Source organism: Prionailurus bengalensis, chromosome C1, assembly GCF_016509475.1.
Source record: "Prionailurus bengalensis isolate Pbe53 chromosome C1, Fcat_Pben_1.1_paternal_pri, whole genome shotgun sequence".
NCBI lineage: Eukaryota > Metazoa > Chordata > Mammalia > Carnivora > Felidae > Prionailurus > Prionailurus bengalensis.
In genome coordinates, this window is record NC_057345.1 from 36,807,707 (window position 1) to 36,819,037 (window position 11,331).

General features: G+C 40.3%; 1 protein-coding gene across 2 annotated transcripts; it reads left to right on the forward strand.

Moving 5' to 3' along the window:
- The first annotated feature begins 23 nt into the window (after positions 1–23).
- LOC122480448 (cytochrome b-c1 complex subunit 6, mitochondrial) lies at positions 24–7,965 on the forward strand. Of its 2 annotated transcripts, XM_043574867.1 has the most exons (5): positions 91–179; positions 3,743–3,769; positions 4,258–4,405; positions 4,514–4,675; positions 7,750–7,965. In XM_043574867.1, the coding sequence occupies exons 3-5, from the start codon at positions 4,343–4,345 to the stop codon at positions 7,780–7,782; spliced, it is 258 nt and encodes an 85-aa protein (XP_043430802.1). In that variant the 5' UTR covers positions 91–179; positions 3,743–3,769; positions 4,258–4,342; the 3' UTR covers positions 7,783–7,965. The 2 variants fall into 2 exon arrangements, with proteins under 2 accessions (XP_043430801.1, XP_043430802.1); XM_043574866.1 differs by lacking the exon at positions 4,258–4,405 and having other exon boundaries at positions 24–179.
- The last annotated feature ends 3,366 nt before the right edge of the window (positions 7,966–11,331 follow it).

An 11,331-nucleotide genomic window follows, 5' to 3' on the forward strand; every position in this document is an offset into this window, starting at 1 on the left:
GTCTGCCGCACTTCCGGCCAGATCGCCGGATATCCGCTGAGTGACCCTTACAAGTCCTTCTTGATCCTGGAGTGGAATAGGTGCCGCTGTTGCTGCTGGTGTTGAATTCAGGACCGTAGCGGAACATGGGGCTGGAGGACGAGCGAAAGATGCTGACTGGGTCCGGAGACCCCAAAGAGGTAAGGCAAGGCGACCGACTCGGCCCTCTTCACTGCCCTGAGGCTCAAGACCAAGCCCGCCAAAATACACGCGGGGCCCTGTTGGCCTTGGATTCGCCCCTGGAGTTTGCACGGTCGGGATTTACTGGTTCCCTCGACCCAGCCCCAGAATTCGTCGATTCATCTGGGGCTAGTAGATGACTAGCTTTTCTCTGGGCCTTGGTTTCCCCGTCTTGTGAAAGCGGTGACGGTTTAACGAGAGCGAAAATGCTGTGTCGCCTAAACTTTTGTAAAAATAGTATCTGTGTTTTTAGTCAATCAGGTGTTCTGAGATCCTGGTTTGGCAAGGTCAGGGAGCAAGCAGACCAACCCTAGCGCTTCCCTCCGCTCAGGTCAGGAATCCTGCTACATCTTCTGTTGAGGTTCCGGAGATCTGGTCTTATGCTAGTTTCTGTGAGGAAAGGGTTTCTTTTTCTTTGGTGGGGGTGGGAGTGGGAGGTATATTTGGGGACGGTGTAGGAGTGTGCAGTATAATTCTGTGAGGATGGAAGAAGGAGCTCTTTCCCAGAGGAAGAATTCCAACCTAGTAATAATTTATTGACAGCTTACTATTCCATTCCAAGTTCTTTATATGTACTCATTCCTTTAAGCCACCCCATAGTCCTATGAGGTAAGTATTAGGTACTATTCCTGTTGTCATTTTACAGGTGAGGAAGCTAGCATAGAGAGGTTAAATATCTTTTCTAAGGACCACACCTAAGAAATCATGGAGCGAGGAATTGAACCCAAGCCACATGGTTCCAGAGCCAAGACTTAGCCACAGTGCTATACAGCTTTAGTGAAGCCAGCTAACTTTTGGTTTTCAGTCACATTTCCTATCCTTTGTTTTGTTCTCTAGTCACTTCTGGGCAGCTGTTCTGGGTTTATGGGTTCAGAGTAGTTGGAAACTAGTTGATCCCATGATTTTTCTTAGTCTTACTTTCAGAAAGAGGACCAGAAAGAAATGGAGCTTGCCTCAGGAAGTTCAGCGGGAAGTATACCAGAAAGTTCAGTAGAGCTCACCACAGCAGCAGATGAGAAGAAGACAGTAGTCAGTTTTGTTTTTTGTTTTTTGTTTTTGTTTTTTTGTTTTAATTAAGAAAACTGAGGTCTTTTATGAAGAACCTATCTATACCTTTTGGACAATAAATCTTTTTATCTAGTGTGACCTTGGTTTTTGTCATTGACTGGAAATTTTATATGAAGTAGTCCCATTTTCAGACTTGTATTTGGATTTGTTTTTCCAAAACATGCTGTGATACTTCTGCTACAAAATCATCAAAATGATCAATGTAGTAGCATTGCTAATAGGGAAATGATACAAAGGTCTTGCTTCTGGGATACAAATTTCAGGTTTCTAACTCGGGCAGGTTAGGATTTCAATTTGGTGGGTGGGAGGATTTTTTGTTTGTTTTTTTGTTTTTGTTTTTAAAAAAAATTTTTTTTTAATGTTTATTTGTTTTTGAGACGGAGAGAGACAGAGCATGAATAGGGGAGGGTCAGAGAGAGAGGGAGACACAGAAACTGAAACAGGCTCCAGGTTCTGAGCTGTTAGCAGAGAGCCCGATGCGGGGCTCGAACTCACAGACTGTGAGATCATGACCTGAGCCGAAGTTGGCCACTTAACCGACTGAGCCACCCAGGTGCCCCTTGTTTTTGTTTTTGAGAGAATGAGTGAGTGAGCTGGGGAGGGGCAGTGAAAGAGGGAGAGAGAGAATCCCAAGCAGGCTCTGCACTGTCAGCACAGAGCCTGTCGTGAGGCTCAAGCCCAAAAACAGTGAGATCATGACCTGAGCTGAAACCAAGAGTTGGGATGTTCAACTGACTGAGTCACCCAGGTGCCCCTGGAAAAGCTTTTTCAGTATGAATTTTTTTTAAAGAGCAAGGTTAAGAAACCTTAATGAAAAACTGGAATTTGACATCATAAAAATCATCTTCATGTTTAGGAGAGATCTTTGCTAACTGTGAGAATAAATAGCCTGGGTTGAACCTGCCTTACCCTTCCCAGCTTTCATTAGAATGAAGCAAATTGTGTTGGAATTTTGAAAACTTAATGAAGGATTGCTAAGCTAATTTGTTGTGGTTTTTTTTTTTTCTTTTAATCTTCGTATATACCTTTTCTTTCCCTTCCCCAAATGTGGACATGTGCATTCACATTCCTGTGAATGTAAATTAAGGCAAACACCTTAATTTAGACAGGTTGAGATACTGCAGTTCAGACTCTGCTATGCCTGAGATTTAAGCCTATGCTGATGCTCCCACAGGGAATCTTTTACATTATTTGTAAGTTTGAGGTTGTGTCCCTGAATCAGAAGTAAATAGGTTAAGGCGTGGTTCCAAGTTTGTGAATGGACTACTCTAGACTTTTGATGCACTTAACACTGATAGTTTACTTAGAGTCCTGAGGGTTCAGCAAGCCAAATGCAGTAACTGGAAAGCATTGGCTATAGAAGAGTTTAGGTTTGGGCATTTTCATATTCCCAGTTCAAGTTCAGTGTCTAGAAAAAATGTTTTCCTCCTAATTTCATTTGGGATGTAAGGATGAAATTAAGCTATTTTTGGTGCTAGTAGGACCTACCAGAATTCCAAACAAAATACTTTAAGTTATATAGGTTCCATGTGAACATCAGCTTGAATCTGTGTCAGAAAATGTCTAATTAGGGGTGTCTGACTGGCTCAGGCTGTAGAGCATGCGACTTTTTTTTAAATCTTGGGGTGGTGAGTTTAAGCCCCACTGGGTATAGAGCTCACTTAAAAAAATGTCTAATTAGTGTTTGTTATTTCTAAACTGGGAGCCCTTTAAGGGGCTGTTGTGATTAATCAAATTACAGATAAGTACTTTAGAGGCTTTAGAGTGTCCTGCACACTTTAGGTTGTTGCTAATTAAAGTGAGATAGTGTGTCCTTGTTGCAATGTACTCAGGGTTTGTTTTAATTAGGTATGGTAAGGTTACAGGCATGGAGACAACTGTTCTTGAAAGAAGAGTTTGTATGGGTTCCAAGAGAAGTGGGGAAGGCCACACCACCCAGGGCCACATGGGAAAGTGCCTGGACCAGCGGAGAGAGCAAGAGAAACCAGACTTTTGGTTTCTGAGGGAAAGAATGGGTGAGGCAAGATAGTCAAGCTCTGGAAAGGTTAGGATTAGATAGTTTGAATAATTTCCTTGGGTTCTGGGCTATAGAGGTGGTCTCCAGTTGTTTGGTACTTGACTCTAAGGAGATTAGGGCAGGGACAATAACAGGTTTAGTGTAGGAGAGTTAGATAAAGGAGGTAGTTGGTGATAAGGGTTTTGGATTAGTTGGTTTACATATGAAAGATGTGTCCATAAGGCAAGTTGCTGCCTAGAAATTAGCCAGCCCTGGGAGGGGCTTTCTCTCCTGGATTAGTAAGGTAGCAATGCCCTACAATGTCAAAGCATCATAAAATACAGAAAATTTAAAAAAACACAATACAATGCTTATCCTCCGTAATTACAACAATCAGTGTGATTGGGAATATATATTTCCTAAATTGCTGCTGACATTAATTTTGTTTTCCTTTTTTAGGAGGAAGAGGAGGAGGAGGAATTAGTGGTAAGAGCCGTCTCAGGTTTGGAACTACCTCAGTAAAAGAAAGTTTGAGCTTCGTGAAACTCTTAAGGGCATTTTAAGGCGTCTTTACTTGACACCTTGGAAAAGATGGAAGTGGAAAAGGCCTTTAATCCTTCCTGTACTGTGGAGTGTTTGGGGGGTGGTGTGGGCCTGGGAAACAGTCTTTTCTGGGCTTGGGGCTTTAGTCATGGCGTCAGGGAGCAGAGCAGCATCTTGAGGACCTAGTACTCAATTATCTGCTATTTGTGGTTTAATAAAGAATTCTGGAAGGAACTCTTCTTGTATAGTCCTTCTCCATGTTAACATTGCCTTTCTAGCTGGACAGCTGGGGTTGCATAGGCCTGGCTGTCAGATGAGGAGAATTCAAATTGACAGACATTACATATCCCAAAATGCTATGTTAACAAGTAAGGCCTCCTATAGATCTACTTCAAATTTGGCTAGGTTTCCTTTACCACCTTGTTTTTCAGATAGGACTGAGGCTTTCAGTGCATACTGGCAACCTTGGAAGGCAGGAATGTGAAACTTTCCCCTACTACTTAGCATCAGAATTGAATGGGAGACCCCATTCTGCCATTTCTGGCGGCAGTGTGGCTCTGCCAGCTGGCCTTCTGCACGGTAATTCAGAGGCAGCACCTTGGTTTGGTGGTTGTATTAATCAAAGCAGATGGTTGTGGGTCTCCTCCTATAACCCCATTTTGGTTCTTCTCTGTGTTTCTCCTTCAGGATCCTCTAACAACGGTGAGAGAGCAATGCGAGCAGCTGGAGAAATGTGTAAAGGCTCGGGAGCGGCTAGAGCTCTGTGATGAGCGCGTATCCTCCAGGTCAAAGACAGAGGAGGATTGCACAGAGGAGCTCTTTGACTTCCTGCATGCAAGGGACCATTGTGTAAGTCAGCCTAAAGTCAGGAAGGGGGAAACTTATAGTGGCCAGGCAGACTTGGTGCTGACAGCCTTTCCATCCTAGGACAGTTCCGTCAATAAGCATTTACTTATTGGCCCAATATATGTCAGGTCCAGTTCTGAGCACTTTACATAAATAGTCTTATCTAATTCTGTTTTCACTGGAGATAAGGGGTCGTTATCCCCATTTTGCAGATAAGAAACTGAGGCTTAAAGAAGAGAAATGATGTCCCAACTTGGATTGGGAATCCAGTAAGAAAGCTGGATTTTGTATCTTTAAGTAACAGGCTATTTTAAAATAATTGATATCCTTGGGGCGCCTGGGTAGCTCAATCACTTAAGTGTCAGCTTTGGCTCATGTCATGATCTCATGGTTCGTGAGTTTGAGCCCTGTATCGGGCTCTCTGCTGTTGGCACAGAGCCCGCTTCAGATCCTCTGTCTCCTCTCTCTGCCCCTCTTCCACTCAGTGCGTGTGTGCATGCATGGGTGTATGTGTGTGCATGCACGCAGTCTCTCTCTCAAAAATAAACATTAAAAAAAATTTTTTTAAATAATAATTTATATCCTTCAGCGTGTCTTATACATAGCAGTTGGTCCAAAAAGTTTTCTTTCTTTTTATTTATTTGTTTATTTTTAAGTTTATTTATTCTGAGAGAGAGAATGGTGGGGGGAGGGGAGGGGGCAGAGAGAGACAGAATCCCAGGCAGGAGATCATGAGCCAAAATCAAGAGTCAGGCACTCAACAGACTGAGCCATCCAGGTGCCCCTTCCTTTTTTTTTTAATTTTTAAAATTTGTATTTGACTCTTTTACATGTAAGAGTAAGGTATTGTAAGTAAATTACAGAGTAGGCAAAAGTTGGATATGATTGGTTACATTAAAATTGATTGGTTAATAAGCATATGAAAAGGTGCTTAATACCTTTACCCCTCAGAGAAATACAGATCAAAACCATAATGAGATACCAGTTCATACCTACTAGGATGGCTATAATCAAAAAGATAGGGAGAAATGGGTGAAGGGGGTCAAAAAGTAAAAAGGAGAAAATAAATGACATTTGCCCCCGTGAAAAAGTTAATGATCTCCATTCAACCAATTTTATGCTTCAACAATTCAATATTTGTGTTTTAATTCTATAATATACACTGGAAATACACAAATGTACACAAGTACCCCCATTAAACACATTGTGATAATCAAGGAAGGTATTTTATGAATATAGAAAAATCTAACTGAAGTCATACTGGCTAGAGATAACCATGTTTTCTTGTATATACTATCAGATTTTTAAATAAAAATGGCATCATAGATACATTTACATATAAAATATGAATAGAGGCATTTCTTTTTCAACATAATTTTAGTGGAAAGAAGCAAAATTTATATACAAAATATGTGTCTGTAATTCTCCATATCATGAAAGAAATAGATTGGTGTTGGTGAAATGTGGGGAAATTGGAAACCTCATACACTAGTAATGGGGATATAGATTGGTATAGCCCTATAGATAAATGGTCTGGCATTTCTTCAAAAAGTTAGAGTTAATATGACCCAGTAATTCCACTCCTACCTATATACTCAAGAGAAATGAAAACGTCTATATAAAAGGTTGTACACAAATACTCACAGAAGCGTTATTCATAATAGGCAGAAAGGAGAAACAACATGTATCAACTGATATATGGATAAATAAAATGTGATATATCTGTATAATGGGATATTATTTGGCAGTAAAAAGAAATCATGTACTTTACTCAAAAATGTAAATTCTGCCATATGATCTAGCAGTTCCACTTCTGGTTGTATACCCTAAAGAATTGAGACTGTTCAAGGACTTAAACAGATTAGTACATGTATGTTCACAGCACTCATAGTAGCTAAAAGATGGATGCAGCCCAAATGTCCATTGTGGTATATGCATACAATGAAATATTGTTCAGTCCTAAAAAGGAAAGAAACTCTGACATGCTACAACATATATGAATCTTGAAGACATGCTAAGTAAAATAAACCTATCACAAAAAGACAAATAGGTCATTCCACTTACTAGGTACCTAGAGTAGTCAAATTCATAGACAAAAAGTAGAATGGTGATTGTCGGGGGAAATGGGGAATTCCTTAATAGGTACATAGTTTCAGTTTGGGAAGTTGAAAAAAATTGGAGATTGATAATTGCTAGACAGTAAATTACTTAATGCCACAGAAATGTAGAGTTAAAAATCATTAAAATGGGGGTGCTTGGCTGGCTCATTTAGTGGAGTGTGCAACTCTTGGTCTCGGGGTTGTGATTTCAAGCTCCATGTTTGTCCTAGAGCTTACTTAAAAAAAAAATAGTTAAAATGGTAAATTGTATATTATTTAAGTACTTTTATGAGCCAAGCACTGGATTGAGATCTGGGGATGAAATAGGCATGGTCCTTTCCTTCACCAAATTGAGCCAGCATAGAAGACAAGTAGAGTAGTAAACTCTCTTGGGTGTAGCCTTTTCAGGATGGCCTTCACTGATCCTCCTGTTTAAAGCTACTAGCCCTCCCTGCCTTTTTATTTTCCTCAGAGCATTCCTCACTATCAGAAGTTAATCTTATATGTATTTTATAATTCTGTCATTGTGTAAGTTCCTTAAGAGACAGAGGTATTACCTGGTTTACCATTGTAGCTTACTCAGCATCTAGAAGAGTACCTGGCATATAGTAGATATTATATATAAACATTTGTTGAGTTAAACACTGTGATATGGGACATATAAGTTTCTGTGGGGAAGACAGAGGAGAGACACATTTGTGTGGGGATAGGAGTTTGTTTAGAGAAGGCTTACAAGAAATTACATGTAAACTTAAGTTCTAAAGGAAAAATAAAGGATGAAAAAAGTGGGAAAGAGTTCCAGGTACAAGGGAGATAGTATTCAAGTAACTAGGGAGTTCACTAGGGCTCAAGAGGGGTGTGGGTGTATGGAACGCTGTGGAGAGACAAGAAGCAGTATTGTTCCAGGTCATGAAGGACCTTGTAAGCCAGGATATTAAAGCTGCCGTTTGATGACATCCTTTTCTTTCCCCCATGTAGGTGGCCCACAAACTCTTTAACAGCTTGAAATAAATGTGCAGACTTCACCCCAGCCTTCATGACCTGGTCATCAGGATACTTTCTTATGGTTTTGACCATGCCATTTGTTTATTTGTGTAACTGTAAGTTCATGTGAACCTCATGGATTTTAGCTAGGCAGGTAGCTTCTATGTAATTAGCAGTGATTCCTCTTAATAAAGGCCAGTGATCTGCAGACCTGCTGCCTCTTGTCCTTTTTTTAAATTTAATTTGAAAATTTCAAACATAAGACTAGGTAGAACAATAATCAACTCCCGTGTACCCATCGCCTAGCAAGTATGCATCTCTTAATGATACAAAATTTACCTGGATGCCATTATCACAGTTAACATGAACAGGGATGGCTCAATTTCATCGAATGCTGAGTCCATGTGAAATTCTTTCTTACAAGCGTCTTTTGACAGTTTTTGGTCTCAGTATTCAACAAGGTTGCTTTTTAAAAATACACATATTTAGGGGGCCCCTGGGTGGCTTAATCAGTTAAGAATCTGACTCTTGATCTCAGCTTGGGTCTTGATTTCAGGGTCATGAGTTCAAGCCCTGCATTGGGCTCCACGCTGAGCATGGAGCCTACTTAAGAAATAACATACATACATATTTTAAAAAGGAGTGAGGAGATAATAAATTTGTGAGGGGAAAGGTAGTAGATTCCAAGAAGGATGAAAAAAGGGCACCTGGGTAGGCAGTGCTGGCAATGGGAAATTGGTTACATACATATGAGTAGAAGACATCTAGTAAGTTAGTATATTGAAGGTAATAAGTGCTAGGAGAGAATGAGTTACAAATAGGAAGAAACCAGAAGGATTTGAGCAGTGTTGAGGTATTTATGATCTAAATAAATACAGATTTCAATGTAAGTAAATACAGATGCCAGTGTATAAACATGTAGGGGATATATATTTAGCTCAGCCCACAAAGAGGGCTTTATTCTCCAATAAAAGGAACCAGCGTTCCTTGGAGGAATGGGTGATTCCAGAGCTCGGAAAGTACAAGACATTTGTTTGTTCCAGAGAGAAGGAAATGCTCAAAGAACGATAGGGACGTGTCAAGTACACAAAAGCAACTAGCCAAATCCGGAATAATTTGAGCATCAAAATATATAATGATAGTACTGGATTGTAACTCAATTGAATAAAATAATACAGGAATCCAAGCTAATAAAAATAAGTGAATCAATTAAAGGTTAGGTGAGGGGGGCACCTAGGTGGCTCAGATAGTTAAGTGTCTGACTTTGGCTTAGGTCATGAGCCAAACAGCCTGCCTGGGATTCTCTCTCCTCTCTTTCTGCCCTTCCCCCACCTGCATGTGTGCTTTCTCCCTTTCAAAATGAATAAATAAACCTAAAAAAAAAAAGGTAAGGAAGGTGATACATATTACAAAAGGAGAATGTACAAACTAGCTTAAATGAAAGCTGGTATCCCCACTAAGGAGACACATGGCTGTAGGCAGCAATGAGAAGAACACAGCATCACTGATTCCTGCAAAAAATAGATAAGCTGAGGGGCGCCTGGGTGGCGCAGTCGGTTAAACGTCCGACTTCAGCCAGGTCACGATCTCGCAGTCCGTGAGTTCGAGCCCCGCGTCAGGCTCTGGGCTGATGGCTCGGAGCCTGGAGCCTGTTTCCGATTCTGTGTCTCCTTCTCTCTCTGCCCCTCCCCCGTTCATGCTCTGTCTCTCTCTGTCCCAAAAATAAACGTTGAAAAAAAAAATTAAAAAAAAAAAAAAAAAAAAAGAAAAAAAAAATAGATAAGCTGAATCTAACCAGATAAATAAAACTGAGGGACATTCTATAAAACTAGACATCGTACAAAGTAATCCTCATTTGTATCAAGATGGTAAAAGTCAAGGAAAAACTGAAGAACTGCTCCAGATAAAAGGAAACTAAAGAGACAAGACAATTGAGTGCAACATGTGATTTCAAACTGGATCCTTTTGTTATTAAGGACATTATTGGGGCAACTGGTATCTATTCTGTATTGTCCAATATGGTAGCCACTAGCCATAGATGGCTACTGAACACTTGAAATGTGGTTGAGGTATTGAGGTTTTAAATTTATTATTTTTTTAAAAAAATTTCTTTTTAGTATTTTTGAGAGAGAGAGGGAGACACAGAATCCGAAGCAGGCTCCAGGCTCCCAGCTGTCAGCACAGAGCCCAACATGGGGCTTGAACCCCCAAACGGTGAAATCAGACCTGAACCAAAGTCGGATGCCCAACCAACTGAGCCACCTAGGTGCCTCTAAATTTATTTAATTGCAATTAAATTTGAATTAATTTATGTTCAAATTGCCACGTGTGTCTAGTGGTTACCATATTAGCAGAGGCTAGGCATTGCAAATTGAACCACCTGAGTGCTGAGGGAAGCTGGCACTGTAGATGTTGGAAAACTGCTCCAACTGCATAAACTGTTGCTATGTGGGAATACACAGCCAGTGTTGCCAGACCACTTGGTAAGGAGCCAGAAATCCAAGTTTTATGTTAGCTCTCCCAATTTTTTATTTTTTCCTGTCCCCATCTCCCAATTTTTAAATGTGGACAACTAACTTTTTAAAAGCATTAGGCCAAATAACACACATCTATGGGCTGGCTTTGGCTCACTAGTTTGCAACCTCTGGTTGCAAACGAAAAAGACAATATGCAGATAGTTATATATGGATAGAAAGTGAACCATGGCAAAAATGAGTACCTTGTGCTTCAGAAGTAATTGATAGTATAGCCAGCAAGGCTGCAGAAAGCTTCATAGATGAAAATATGGCAGTGGAGCTTCTGAGAATCTGAAGGATTATGTTTGCAAAAATGGGGCAAAGGGCCACTTGAACCTAGAAGCTCTTTCAACCTGTTGTCCTAGCTACAGGGATGGCCAGCATTTCCCAGCCATTTCTGACTTAGAACCCATTTCATGGTGATGTATAATCTCACAAAATACCTTTAAAAATACTGGGATTGTATTTGTTGTACGTAATCTGATTATTTTCAAACAGCTCATTAAAATCTCAAACATATAGGAAAGCTGAAGTTTTACAGGGAACATTTCTAAACTCATCACTCAGATTTCAGTGAATGGTTAGTAATGTGTTATTAGTTTTATCATAGAGAGGAGGAATTACCCAGAGAAAAAGCTCCAGAATTCTGCCTAGAGGATTCTTGAGTCTGTTGCTGAATATTAAGCTGCAATTGAATAGGGCAAAACTCTGTGTAGCCAGGCAAAGAACTACTGGGTACCTATAAATTGACTAATTCCCAGAGTTAACAGAAGGCTGGGAGTTGTTTGAGTTTTGGCGAGCTAATGTGGGGAATTCCTATTAAACTTGTTGAACACCTGGAGCATTGACTCTGGAAGTGGACGCTTCAGCAGTAGGGCTAAAGCTAGCCCTAGAAAGAGGATACTGAAGATAGGCTATACCACATCTTAAAAAGGAGCCTTAAAAGGATTAGACTGATTCACAAAAAACCTGACTGCCTGCTGGAACAAAGTCCAAGACATTTTAAAAGAAGACAACAAAATCTAGCATTCAACAATGTAAATTTTGCAATACCAAGCAT